This window comes from Natrix helvetica, assembly GCF_964273705.1.
Source record: "Natrix helvetica genome assembly, chromosome: Z".
In the NCBI taxonomy this organism is placed as follows: Eukaryota; Metazoa; Chordata; class Lepidosauria; order Squamata; family Natricidae; genus Natrix; species Natrix helvetica.
Genome location: NC_138554.1, coordinates 73172993 through 73188251, shown reverse-complemented (window position 1 = coordinate 73188251; position 15259 = coordinate 73172993). Strand labels below are relative to the sequence as shown.

The 15259-nt window shown below is 42.1% G+C and overlaps 1 protein-coding gene across 2 annotated transcripts in view; it reads left to right on the top strand.

The window, feature by feature from the left end:
- Window positions 1–15259, top strand: part of EPDR1 (ependymin related 1) — a 119137-nt gene that overhangs the window by 32279 nt on the left and 71599 nt on the right. For both annotated transcript variants that reach the window (XR_014173563.1, XM_081932611.1), the window contains exon 3: window positions 12924–13143. Coding sequence is in view for 1 of the 2 variants with exons in the window: in XM_081932611.1 (XP_081788737.1) it covers window positions 12924–13114 (191 nt within the window). In the remaining variant the exon portion in view is untranslated. The remainder of the gene's footprint in view (window positions 1–12923; window positions 13144–15259) is intronic.

The following is a 15259-nucleotide window of genomic DNA, read 5'->3' as shown; positions in this document are numbered from 1 at the left end:
TTCCTTGTTTGAAATTGCCTAACGTTATGTCACTAGTTAATTTACAACAGTTATAGGGTAATCTTAATTGGGTAAGGCCATATTTTTCTTGGCCGACACATTTATTGAGCCCTTTGTTTGAATTACTGACCAAAGGAAAACAACCTGGAGATGTTATCACGATTTCCTCAGCTGCATTTGCCGGAGTTGAGGAGATTAATGATCTTTTGAGCATTCAATTTGTGGATCGCATCCCTCATAGAAATTGTCAGCTAACTCTTTTGATGTTTTTTAAGACAAAAAGACTCCGTTTTAAAATGTTTTGCCATTTTTCTTAGGCAGTTGTTCAATTAATAACCTTGGGTTTGTCGTAGAAATTGGACTGACTTAATTAATATTATTTTTCCTCTTCCAAAATATGATTTTCACTTTTATTTTCAGAAAAACCTATCTCTTCAGTGTGCTTTAACTGACTATGTGGTCTGTATTTCATATCATTTGCCTAAAGATCTTCGGCTTGTGTATTTAATGACTTTTCTCTTTCCTACTTGTCTATTGCTTTCGTTTCTCTGTTTTCGCAACACTGTTTTTCAAGTGGAGGGTGAACGAGAGGAGTGATTGCTTATAAGGACTCTCATGAAAGTTTCCTACACTGCAATACAGTTGTTCCTGCAATACTTAAAATTGTTTGTTGCTCTTTTAGCTTTTCACATCTTTTCTCAACAAGCTTTTTAACTAAATTTCTGACTTTCATTATGTGTATCAATTTATTTTTAATTTTCTAGGTATTTATATCACATCCAGGATGGATCTTAACTTTATGGCTTTATTTTTAACTTTGCAGCACTTGCTGCAAGATCGAAAACATTTATATTTTGTTTCTCATATACGTAGTCATTCATCTCTTCCTGGAATTCTTTCTGAGGGTAACAGTCAAGCAGATGCTGCTGTCCATGTTTTCCCTAATCTTTTTTTAGATCCATTCTTCAGTTATTCGTTTTTCCATCAAAATGCCAGAGGGCTAGCACAAGCTTGCCATATTCCAATTGACCAGGCCAAGCAAATTGTGTCATCTTGCCCCCAGTGTTCTGCAGCATCCCCCTCTGAGGACACGGGTGTTAATCCCCGTGGTTTAGCCTCTAATAAACTATGGCAAATGGATGTCACCTATGTTCCCTCTCTGGCTCCCTAGAAGTAAATTCATTTATCTATTTTTATTTTTTTGGCCACATTTCAACGAGGAGCAACAGCTAATCATGTTATATTTCATCTTTTTTCAGCCTTTACTGTCTTGGGTAAATCTTTTTCTTAAAAAACTGATCATGGCCTATTTTTCATTGGCCTTTTTGCAATTTTGTACCACTTGGAACATTGTTTTAACTCATGGGTTACCCTATAATTCCACAGGTCAAGCCATTGTGGAATGTGTTAATTGGTCCTTTAAGGACTGTCTTCTCAAACTAATAAAAAAGGAGGGATCTCGGGTACCTAACAATTTGGTGTACCCCAATTTGGCTAATTTGGCATAGGTAACATAATAGATTTAAAAAGTTCGTTTGCCTCCCCCTCTAGGGGGACGAGGATATGCTGTGCTTCCTTCTACAGGTCTTTGTGGATTCTAGCACGTGGTGTTTGTCTAGCTAAGAATATTGTGGTACCAGTTCCCAAATCCAGTTCTAGAGATGACCAAAGTGACTTTACAGACAGCACAGTGGCCAATACGATCTTGTTGGACCAGTTGTCTTTGACCAAAGCGCAAGCAGTGCTGAAACAACGACACGTGGAACAAATCCCCAAGAACTTATGCGCTGCCATTTTTGCCAAGTCCTTAGTCATCATTTGTTTATGTTTACTTGTTAATTGCTTTCCTTTATCGATAGCTGCTGTCATGTCACCCAAAAACTCACTTGAACAGTGACTGAAATAAAAACCTATGGGTGCAGCTAGCTAACATTACACACACTGATGTCTCTTGCTTATTTGAATTGTACATGAAACATTTGCTTTCTACATGCTTGGATCCTGTTTGAATCTTGCCTGCAGTAATTCAACACTTCACTGGTTTGATGAAAATGTTAACTATAAGACTATATCTAGTTAGGAATTGATTGCTTATGATCTGCCCCCTGATGCAATTGCTTTGTATACACTGATAGCAGTTCCTGAGAATACAACGTGTGCAAAAGAAGTTAATTGTACATCTTCAAGTAAAAAGCCTTACTGTCTTCATATTAGTTCACCTACTTTAAATTGTACAGCTTTTGAGGAGGTTTCCTTTCACTTTGCTAATGTTTGGCTCCTGCAAGGATTGTTTTTTACATGTGGTCACAAAACTTTTAATTACATTCCTGCTAATATTAGTGAATCACAATGTTGCTTTAGCTAGTTAATTCCTGTGTTGCTTTCCAAACAGCAACTTCGGACAACACTTGTGACTCTGAGACAGCTTTACTTAATAAAGCAGAATATGTAGCATTGGCTATATCTATAGTGGGTGTGCCAGCGCTTGCTGCTCGTGCTCATCTTAATATTAACGCTGTTGCATGTAATTTGGCAAAAACAATTAATGCTACTTCTTTAGCTATTTCAGTAATTAATCATGAGCTACAAGCTTTGCATAAAGCTATTTTGCAAAATCGTGCTGCTATCGACTATTTGCTTCTTCGCCAGCATATGGGTTGTGAAAGTTTTGATGGGATGTGTTGTTTTAATCTTTCCGATGAATCCAGAATTATTCAGCATCAGCTCGATATTTTACATAAATTGGCCTCTGATTTGAAAATTGATACCCTAGGATCTTGGTGGGAAAGCTTTTGGGCTTGGTTACCCACAGGTCTGTTGGGAAATATCCTATGTTATTTAGTTATTATCAGTGCTATTTTAATTGGCAGGTGCTGTTTTGTTCAATGCCTTCCCTCCCTTTGCAAAATGTGCATTACAGCTTTTTGCCCTAAACCCCCTCCTACATTGCCTCAGGTCAATGTAGGTATATGCCCTGTATAAACAATTGCAGGGATGTTCCTCTCCTGATGGGTAGCCCCTCCTATGATGCCTTGTCAAACAAAATAAAAAAGAGTGAGATGTAGGAATGAGAGGTAAGGCTATGTAAAGACATGCGTAGGAAATTACCATGATCTCAGTAGCTGGTTATCTTCGATACCTACAAGCTCACCTAATTAGCAGAACCAGATGCGGGAATAAGGGAAAGGTGATGCACAACTGGTTATCTTTTAGCCCATTAATTCACCGAGCAAAGGCATGAGTCAACTTTGGCCTGAATAATCTTTCTGATTTCACTAGGGAAGAAATGGGGGAGGGAACCAAACAATGTGTTGTTGCTATGTGCTTTGCTTGTAAAAACTATATTAAAAAGCCAAATAAACTCTGCGAGAGCAGACAGATTTTTTGGACACAAACTGCCGTGATTGATTTCTGAAACCTACAGGTCCCCAACCAACCAACTTAGGCAAACGCCTCTACAACGTCGCTCCAGAACTTACCAGGTTTCTTGAGACTCCTCCAGTGGATGCGCCAGTTGCAGCCCTGTCTTTGCCCACAGTGGTCTCTGGAGCCCCAGAGGAAGTACTCAAGCCTGAGGAGAAGAGGTCAGATCAAACATTAGTAAAAGGTTATCAGGCAGGTGCCTGGGCAGTACGGGCCTCCACAGCCACTTCATTTTTCTCCAGGGCTGCTCTAGCCTGGATCCACTGATACCAGGTGACACAGGGATCTGAACAAAATTAGGGCAGCCATTGAATATTCAGTGGATGCTTCCTTGAACGCCGCCTGGTTTGCTTCTAAAACCATGGCCTCTTTGGTCACGGTCAGGTGCCTGCTATGGCTTAAACCATGGCTGGTGGATTTCCAGACCAAGTAGCGCCTAGCAGCCTCCCCTTTTAGTGGCACTCAGCTCTTTAAAGCTCCCTTGGATCCTTACCTCACAGAATCTAAGGATAAACACAAGGTCCTTTCCTCTATATACAAGAAGCAGGATAGTTGTCCCTCTCCATTCTATAGAAGGTCTCCCTTTCGGCCAACGGATGGGGGATCCTCCTTCTTCCATCCACAACGTCAGTCCTTCACACCCAGACAGGGTTCCAATCAGGACAGGTCTAACTGAAATGCCCAGCATTTCCCCCCCAAGAAGTCTTACCGGGAGGAGGTAACCGCCATTTCCCAAGGTGAAAGTGACTATCTGGACTCTCTCCCAATCGGGGGTTGTCTAGTATTTTTCGCTCACCGCTGGGAGGAGACCACGACAGACATTTGGGTAATCAAGACAATCAAATTCGCCCTTCTTCTGGAGTTCCTCTCCACCCCTCAGGAGCACTTTGTATCATGCCCGATCTCTCAGTGCTCTCGCAAGAGGCTGCTGATGCATCAGGCCATACAGCATCTACTAGAGATTCGGGCTATCCAGCTGCTCCCTTCCCATCAGAGGGGTCAGGGCTTTTATTCCCACCTCTTTATGGTACCAAAGGCTTCTGGGGGAGACTGATCCTGGACCTAAAATCATTGAACTATCACATTGTTTAACGGCAGTTCAAAATGCACTCCCTCCACACCATCCTGCAGGGGGTCAGAAAAGGCAATTTTCTCACCTCGGTAGACTTGACCGAAGCTTATCTTCACATTCCCATCTTTGCAGACCACCGAAGATATCTTCGGTTCTCTTATGGGGGGAGGCACCTCCAGTACCAAGCCCTCCCGTTTGGCCTCTCCTCTGCCCCCAGGGTGTTCCCAAAGGTGCTGGTGGCCCTAGCCGCCCACATCAGATCTTCACCCATCAGAATTCTTTGCTACCTGATGACATTCTCCTGTTGTCCAGCTCGCCCTTTCAAGCAGAGAGGGATCTAGCCCAAACCATCCAAACTCTGCGAGATCACGGGTTCGGGGTGAATCTCAAGAAGAGCCACTTCGTTCTGGGACTCTCATTCTACATCTCTGAGTCCTCATAGACACCATGGCAGAAAAGGTGTTTCTTTCCCAAGACCGCATTCTCAGCCTCAGGGAGATAGTCAGGAGGGTCCTGTGCCTACTCAAAGTGTCCCTTCTACTGCTGTCCCAGTTATTAGGGAAAATGGTGTCTTGCGTTGGGGTAGTACTGTGGGCCAGATTCCACAGCAGGACCCTGCAGTGGTTCATGCACCCGCATCAGAAAAACAACAGGAGTGGCTCCCCCCTCAGGGTTCTTCTCCCCAGGCAGGTCACACAGTCTCTGAGGTGGTGGCAGTCCCCAGCTATCTTGCAGGGGACATTATTCAGAGAGCTGGGCCATCTCACTCTTATGAAGGAGGCCAGCTTGACAGGGTGGGGAGCGCACATGCAGAATCTGGTGGCACAGAGTCAGTGGTCGTTAGAAGAAACGTTAGAAGAAAAGTCACTTCCGGTTTGCTCGGAGGGTGGTTTTAAGCGATCCGAAGGCGTCAGGGAAGCCTCCGGACGGTCCCTGAAGCCTCCGGAGGCCCTCCGGAGGGGGCGAGGGGAGGCTCTTTTTGCCCTCCCCAGGCTCCTATAAAGCCTCTGGAGCCTGGGGAGGGCGAAAAATGGCTTTTTAAAAGGTGAACTCAGCTGGCCTGCTGACAGGGCAGCGCCTTGCGTGCCCTGACAAATGGCTCTGCGTGCCACTTGTGGCACGCGTGCCATAGGTTCGCCATCACTGCACTAAGGGCTTCCATTCCTCAAGTGTTTGACTTCTTATAGAGAGGGCTAGATCAGGGTCTCACCCCAAACACATTACATCGATAGGTGGCCACTTTGTCTTCCATCCTAGACAGCTCATCCCCAGAACATCTTTCTACTCACCTGCTGGTCCGGAGATTTCTCCGGGGTATCTCGAACCTCCAACCTCCTATCATCCATATATACCCGAATTGGGATTTAACATGGGTCCTAGAGGCTGTCATTTCTCCTCCATTTGAACCATTAAGGTCCACGTCATTGAAATTGTTGTCTCTCAAGACAACAGACATGTTTCAGACTTGGCGGTCCTGTCTGTGAGGCACGATCTGTGCATATTCCACCCAGACCGAATTGTATTGCGCCTTGATCCTACCTTCTTGCCAAAAGTCAACAGCCTGTTTCACAGGAACCAAGAATTGACATCTGATTTTTGTCCTGCTCCTCGCCACGGACGGGAGCACAAATGGCACACCCTTGATGTATGCCGAGCCCTTAAAATCTATCTCGTTTGCACAGCTTCGCTGCACCATTCAGAATCTCTCTTTGTCTCCTTTTGCCAGGCGTCCTTGGGAAACAAGGCTTCACAATTGAGTCTGGGGCGGTGGATCAGAGCCTGTATTAAATTAACATATGAATTTCAGTCTTTGCAGATTCCACAGAACATTACAGCCCATTCTACCTGGAGCGCAGCAACTATGGCAGCATGGTCTACTCAGGCTTCTTTGGAGGAAGTTTGCCAGGCAGCCACATGGATGTTTCCCACGGCCTTCATATGCCACTACAAATTAGACAAGTATGTGTCGGCTGATGCAACTTTTGGCCACAGAGTGCTGCAACAAGTACATGTGCCTTAATGAACTTTACTCTATTGTCCCTGCCCTAGTGGACAGGCTTTTCTTTGGTAGGTCCCAGTTTGGCTACTGTCTCCACGATCATAGGAGAATGGGCATTGGTCCTTACCTGATACGCTCATTCTCTGAGCCAGCTCCACCCTAGTGTAAATCATTCTGAATGGAACATTTGTGCGGAGGAGAGAATATGCATTTGGCAGTTATTTTTTTGTTTCACAGTTCTCACTTGAGTCTAAAATCTACGTCGTCTAAACTGGGAGGAGTCACCAGGGCTCGATGACATCACAAGTGTAGACTTAGTCCAATTGGTTACTGGACAGAGCAACCCAGTCTGGCTGCTGTCTCCACATCACAGAGAATGAGCGTATCAGGTAAGGACCAACGCCCATTCTTACATACATTCTTTCAAGCATATATGTCACATGTGAAAGCATTAGCCAGTAGATTTTGAACAGATCTGGATATAAAACACTCAAGTTTGCAAGGGGAGAGTTTGATGCAGTTTTAATGCACTGGATTGCAAACCAGCAGATGATGATTTCTAGACCCACTTTAGGCTTAAAGCTAACTGAGTGACCTTGGGCCTATCATTCTCTCAGCAATGGCAAATCACTTCCAAAATTGCCAAGGAAACTCCAGGGATTTTTCCAGGCACTACCAGGAATCAACACTGACTTGAAAGCATTAAAAAGTGTTTGAAAGAGGAGGCGGGGCTGACATCGCTACGACATGACATGCAATCTTGGAGCTCCAGGATTGCTGTCGATATCTCTGTTGCTGAACGGTCCTTTTTGGACCTAAACCATCCTGTAGAGACGGTGATAGAGAAGAGCACGTCCTGCTGATTTCAAGGGCATCGCAAAACCCCTGATCGATCCAGGAGATGCTCTTTTTTCCGGCTACAAAAGAAGTAGCCATTGAAGCTGAAGAAGGTTGGGACAGACCCCTGAAACGGAAGCAGAGCAGGAGAGAAAGTGTGTTGAAATGGTGAGAAAAAATTTACCATTAGAGAAGAGAATACCCCAAAAGACTTAGAGTTAAATTACATTCGAAGACAGAAGAAAGTAAGTGGCAAATCAAGTCTAGATTAAAATTATTGTGTTATCTTTTTCTCTTTAATTTTGTTTCTTTTTATGGATGAATTTTTTATAAATGCCTCTTTTAAATTGGACTGATCTTTTTTTCCCTTCTTCTGTTTTTTCCCCATTTTTTGTATTTGTGGATTAAAAATCTCTTCCCTCTCAAGGCTCGGCTGGATTGTAACTTTTAAGCATTTTCTCTCTCTTCCTGACTAAGGAACTTAAAGAGAGAGGTAAAAGCAGAGGGAAAGAAGTAACACTGCCACCTAGAGGCTGGAGACTTGGTAACATCTGATATCTCAAGGCTATTGGCTTTGTTTACTGAAAGGGACAGTGGGAAAGCACATTTCGTTTATACAGGTGCTGTTTTGGAGTAAAGAGAAAGCCTTGACTTGAAAGATTACACTGAATCTGTCTGAACCTAGTAAAAAGCCTTGGGTGTCTTAGTGGCAGTGTTTACAATCTGGAAAAATGGCACAACATGAAGAAGAAAAGGAATTAACATTGCAAATAATTATGCTAGAAATCAAAAAGTACTAATAAGCACAGAGAGAATTGAAAAGAGACTTGAGATTATAGAACAAAATACAGAAAGAAGGGATGAAAGAGTTGAGAATACTTACAAAATAACAATGAAATTTGAGGACAGAGTTCAAAAAATTGCAGAAACATATGAACAAGGTCATAAGAAAATTGTTGACACTGACTGCAAATCGAGAGTGGAGGGAAATGATATGTGTGAAATACTGAAAGAAGAGGTCGATGAACTGGAACTCTATCTCAGACTTCAAAACATAGATGAAGAAAGGGAGAAAATTTTGCAGAAACAATGAGAGTAATTTTGGCAGAAGTACTAGTGATAACTAAAGGCAAGCTGATGGAAGGAACAGATGGAGGGTTTACAAGATATGCAATGAACAACAAGTTGCTAAGAGAAGTCCACATAAGACTTATCAAGAAAACACTTAATACAGATTCTGCAAATGGCAAGGGATATTGGACTGCAATAAAATTAAGTTAAGCTTAGTTAAACTTTTGAGTATTATGTATAAGACAAAGTGTCAAGGCAGCCTCCCTCAGTAACCAAGAAAGAAACCACTCATCTCCATTTTTTTAGAATTTAGAGTACTTTTACTGGTTATGAGTAGATAGCAGCTAAGCAAAGCAAGATCTGAGGCAAAAGCGCGCGTAATCATAGATATCAATATGTGACCCAACTCCCTCCCCCTGGCAATCCCATCCCACAGTCCAATCCGCACACCCCACCAGTATCATGTGGGTTTCATCTTCAAAAAGCATCATCAGGTTGGTATGCCGGACAGTTGGCCTTGGCGGCAAATTCACTATCTGCAGCATGCGCAGTAGATGATGAGAACAAACCTCCCTTTTCCACTCACTCTTGCACTAAAAGCTTCCCCTCCCAAATACCACGTCACCCCCTCCCCGTTTCAATGGCAGCCAAAAGCAAGTAGCAAAGCAGAGGCTGACATCCATCCCTCCGTCAGGAAAGTCATCCCTGTAAGGAAAAACAAACATACAACAAAACAGGAATAAGACAATTTAGGAATGTATAAGTCAACTCGGGTTAGGGTTTATCGGGGTAGGTAGAGTAGAATTTTCACAAAAGTCTAGGAGCCCTAACATGGGATCTATCAAACACAACCCTAAAAGGGGTGAAACCGGTGCTGCTGTGTACAGAGTTGTTGTATGCCACTTCAGCATGTGGTAAGAGCTCAGCCCAATTATCCTGCTTATAATTGATGAAACACCGGAGGTACTGTTCCAAAACAGAATTAGTCCTTTCACAAGCCCCGTTAGTCTGAGGATGGTAGGTGGAGCTTAACCCTTGGGTGGAGCCAATTAACTTCAAAAATTCCTTCCAGAAGAGAGAGGCGAAATGGACCCCCCTATCTGAAATTATGTGTTCCGGTACTCCATGTAAGCGGTATATATGTGTAATGAATAATTTAGCTAACGATTTAGCTGAAGGGATCTTGGAACAAGGCACAAAATGAACTTGTTTAGAAAACAGGTCCGTGACGACCCAAATCACGGTATTCCCTTGACTCTCAGGTAATTCGACAATGAAATCCATTGATATCTCCTTCCACAGGGCTGCAGGACGGGCCACACCTTGGAGCAAGCCCTGGGGTTTTCCTGGTGGCCGCTTAGCGGCAGCACATATGGGGCAACTGGCCACATAGGACACAATGTCTTTTTTCAAAGAAGGCCACCAATGTTGTCTTTTAACAGAACGTTGGGCTATGAACGACTGGGGGGGGGTTGTATGTTTAAAGCTGTATTTGTATGTCTTATTAAAAAGAAAATGTAAAACCAATAAATATTACTATTTTAAAAATTGTCTTTTAACGAGATGCAGAGATTTTACAAAACCAAAATGGCCTGCCATACGGGAATCATGAGCCCCGCTGTAGAACAAAAGCTTTCATGTTCACAGGAACATACAATTTAGCCCCTATCCAAGCTAGTCCACCTTTCATGGTGCATTCATTTTAATGATCCTTAAACCAATCATCAGTCTCAAGGCCTTCCTTGACTTTGCAGATGAGGTCTGTTGTGACCTCAAAATTAGAGTTGCTTTGGTTTCTGGTAACCATTGGGGCAGCAAGACTCTTCACTGGGATGACTGGATGAACTACGCTTAGCTTTGAACTGTTGTATTGTGGGAGTCTGTATAAAGCATCAGCCATAAAATTCTTCCCTCCCGGGATGTACTTTAGGGTAAAATTGAACCGGTTGAAATGTTGCGCCCACCGCATTTGTTTAGGAGATAGCTTTCAAGGGGGCTTTAACGCTACCAAATTTTTGTGATCAGTCCATACCTCAAAAGGGTGTTTAGCCCCCTCAAGGAAATGTCGCCAGGTCATCAAAGCCCACCTGACAGCAAAAGCTTCCTTTTCCCATATAGCCCATTGTCTCTCTGTCTCTGTTAGTTTTCAGGAGGTAAAAGCACAAGGCTGCAGGTTCCCGTCAGCATTCGTTTGAAGTAATACTGCCCCCACCGCTACATCAGTAGTGTCAGCTTGAACAATAAATGGTGCATCCATGTCCGGGTGTTTCAAAATGGGTTCAGCTGCAAAGAGTCGCTTCAGTTTTTCGAATGCGGCTTGACATTCCATAGTCCATTTTAATGGCTTCCCCGGTTTGGGTTTGGCCTCTCCTTTTGATTTTAGGAGATTTGTAATGGGTAGCGCAATGCTGGCGAACGAGGGAATAAATTGACGATAAAAATTGGCAAATCCCAAAAAACTTTGTAATTGCTTGCGGGTGGGGGGGCGGCGCCCATTCGGTGAGGGCCTGGACTTTTGCTGGGTCCATCTCGATGCCATTGTGGGAGATGCGATAACCAAGGTAGTCAATTTTTTCCTGATGAAATTCACATTTAGATAATTTGGCATAGAGTTCCGCGGCCCGGAGTTTTTTGAGAACGGAACGCACCAATGTCACGTGTTCTTCACGTGTTTCTGTGTAAGTAAGGATGTCATCAAGATAGACCATCACACCCTTGTACAGGTGATCATACAAAACTTCATTTATTAATTGCATGAAAACTGCTGGTGCCCCCTGTAGGCCAAATGGGAGTACTCAGAATTGGAAACAACCAAGTGGGCAGTTGCCCCATATGTGCTGCCGCTAAGCGGCCACCATTGCTTAATGTCAAGGCAGCCTCCCTCAGTAACCAAGAAAGAAACCACTCAACTCCATTTTTTTAGAATTAAGAGTACTTTTACTGGTTATGAGTAGATAGCAGCTAAGCAAAGCAAGATCTGAGGCAAAAGTGCACGTAATCATAGATATCAATATGTGACCCAACTCTCCCCCTCCCACAGTCCAATCCGCACACCCCACCGGTGTCATGTGGGTTTCATCTTCAAAAAGCATCATCAGATTGGTATGCCGGACAGTTGGCCTTGGCGGCAAATTCACTATCTGCAGCATGCGCAGTAGATGGTGAGAAAAACACTCCCTTCTTCAGTCACTCCTGTGCTGAAAGCTTCCCCTCCCAAATACCATGTCAGCCCCCTCCCCATTTCAATGACAGCCGAAAGCAAGTAGCAAAGCAGAGGCTGACACAAAGTAATAATAGTTATAGTCAAATAAATGATTAATAATGATAATAATGCATTTATATATACTAGATTGATAATATGAAATTTTATATAAACTGCAAGTGAGGAATATGGAGATGATTTTGGAAAGCTTTTTTTTAATAAAAGATAAACAATTCTATATAGAATAGAATATAAAAATGTAATACCATTGGATGATTTCAGGATGATGTAAGGAAATGCCATTATATAAATTTACTTTAAATTTACTATGCTTCACATAAAAAGGATATAATAATATCTATACTCAATGAATGTTTAATAATCATAATAATTGTATACATACAGTATATATTAGATTGATGAAATGAATAATGGAATGGAATGTGCTGAAACGAGTAAGTTGACATATGAAATTAGAGACCAAGAAGATAAACAATTTTATAGGATATGGGATTTATTTTACCAGTAGTTAGATAAAAACAACAACATGGTATTGAAAATTATTGGAGAATGTTATCAATACTAAAATAATAGAATGATTTAGAATAGGATATAAAAATATTTTATTATTGGATATATTGAAGATGATATAATGAATTATTATAATATAAATGAACCCATATTTAGAATACCTCGCTTAAAATGAAGAAACAATAGTGATAGTCAAACAAATGAAGTACGCAAATATATTTGATTGACTATATGTGACTTTATATAAAGTTTAAATGATGACTATGGAAAGGATGCACAAAAACCTTGTAACCAATCGACACACCGTACATAACTGAAGATGTTTTCATGTCATGTCTTGTTTGTCTATGTTTAAAAATAATATATATATATATATATATATATATATATATATATATATATATATATATATATATATATATATATATATATATATATATATATATATATATATATATATATATATATATATATATATATATATATATATATATATATATATATAAAGTGTTTGAAAGAAACTAGTATTTGGGGCTTGTTTTTATCTAGTGGTGCTCTTAACAATTTCTCACTCTTATGTTAACTATGAAATCACTTACTGCAGAGTAATTACATTGAAACTAATGAAACCAATTCCTAGAGTTAGTATTTTTAAGGATGATTGCATTAATCCTTCATTTGTGGTCAGAAAAATGGAAATTTTTTTTTATTGTCTTATAATTGACTTTGAAAACTCAAAATCATGTTTTTCTCTAAAACCAGTAAGAATTTTTGTTCTTTCATTACAGTTGAAAATTGGGTGGGAGTTTACACAATCAAGGACTGTTACCCAGTTCAGGAAACCTACACCAAGAACTACAGTGTGACAACCTCCACGCGTTTCTTTGACCTCAAGCTTGGAATAAGTGACCCATCTGTTTTCATCCCTCCCAGCACTTGCCAGACAGCTCAGTCAGAAAAGATGACTTATGTATGCTGATGGTTGATTGTGGTTTCTACATTACATATGTAAGCTCAATATGTATTATTAATAACTAGCTGCTAATGTCTAATGTGACATGCACTTTTCAGGTTCTAACAGACTAGAAACAGGAAATAAACTCCTATCCTTTGAGGCTTGTTATTCTACATGTAATTGTCAACTCGCAAAGCAACCAAAGCTTGGTTCGAGGCTCATAATTTAATTAGGGCATTGGTCAGAACACTGACAGTGATCTCATATCCTCAAATGCTAAGCAAATTATCATTCATATTTATTTGTTTTAGCTGCTAACATCCTCTGGCAGAAGCTTTTTCTGTTTTTTCAATATATTTCTAAAAACATATTAAGTATAAAATTTGTTAATTTTAGAGAGCTGGAGGAAACTGCATTCATGTAGCAGATCAGGTTTTATAAGATGGCACCAAAGGTGCTTTTTCAAGAGACAACTGGACTTTCTTGGTTTTTTTGAAGACATTTTGCTTCTCATCCCAAAAGCTTCTTCAGCTCTGACTGATTGGTAGGGAATGGAAGGATTTATGCTCCTTGCAGACAGTTGGTCATTTGCATTCTTTTAGAGAGTCATCGAAGCCACTTGGAGATTTATCTGTGTCCTCAGTGTCATCTGACCCTGCAAATGGGTGTAGAGTCGTCTTTGAATTACTGTTGAGAGAGGGCTGTTCAATTTTGACATATATGGCCTCTTTGACCCATCTTTCAAACTAGCGTCCCTCTCTGTTCAAAATGTGGACTCAAAGAACAACAAGGAAGTCCAGTTGCCTCTTGAAAAAGCATCTATGAGACAACTATGACCTAGATGACTGAGAATCTTCATAGCCATAAGATGGCACATTGTAGCAAAATTATTTTCTGAAAGCTGCTATAGTGAATGAATAATTTCTTATTTATATATTAAATAGATTTATATGGCAGCCCAACTCACACCTGATGACTCCAAGTACCATACATCATTAAAAAACAATATAAAAACCCCAGGAAACCACTCCTACATGGTGGTAACAACTGCAATCATATAGAGCCATTAACCGTCTCTGAATCAGTCTGGGGTTCTGCTGACACAACCACATCTTCAGGGCTTTCTGGAAAAATAGCAAAGAAGGGGCCAACCTATTTCCAAGGAAATGATATTTCAGAAGAAGGGAGCCACTATAGCAGTGATGGCGAACCTATGGCACGCACGCCACAGGTGGCATGCGGAGCCATTTGTCAGGGCACGCGAGGCGCTCCCCTGTCAGCTGGCCAGCGTGCATACGCACGCTGTTCAGCTGAGTTCACCCTTTTTTAAAGCCGTTTTGTGCCCTCCCCAGGCTCCAGAGGCTTTATAGGAGCCTGGGGAGGGCGAAAAGAGCCCCCCCACCCCTCCTGGAGGCCCTCCAGAGGCTTCATGAGCTTCCCTGAAGCCTCTGGAGCGCAAAAAAACGGCCCTACGGGCAAACTGGAAGTTTGGGAACAGACTTCCTGTTTGCTCGGAGGGTCGTTTTGACTACCCCGGAAGCCTCTTGACGGACACTGAAGCCTTCGGAACGCTTAAAACGACCCTCCGAGCAAACCGGAAGTGACTTCCAGTTTGCTTGGAGGGTCGTTTTGAGCGCTCCGAAGGCTTCAGTGAAGCCTCTTGAGGGTCCCTGAAGCCTTCGGAGCGCTTAAAACGACCTTCCGAGCAAACCGCTTTGACTTCCAGTTTGCTCAGAGGGTCGTTTTGAGCCCTCCAAAGGCATCAGGGAACCCTCCTGAAGGTCCCTGAAGCATCCAGAGGGCTTCCGGGGGGGGGAGAGGCTGTTTTCACCCTGGGGAGGGCGAAAAAAGCATGTAAAAATGGGGGGGTGTCACACCTATAGTGCACGCATGTACACTGGGGGGGGGTCGCGCATTGCATTATGGGTGCAGCATGCCTGCACACGACCCCCCTGCGCTCCCCCCACTTATGGCACGCGAGCCAAAAAAGGTTCACCATCGCTGCACTATAGAGAAAGCTCTTCTTCTATGTCCTGTTTGGTGAATCTTCTTAATAGATGGGACTCACAATATAGCCTGCCTTCCCACTTTGATGAACAGGATAAATGAAAAAGGTTTCTGTCAAGAATCATTTAAAGTTCAGGTGAATTTTTGTGATAATGAGAAACT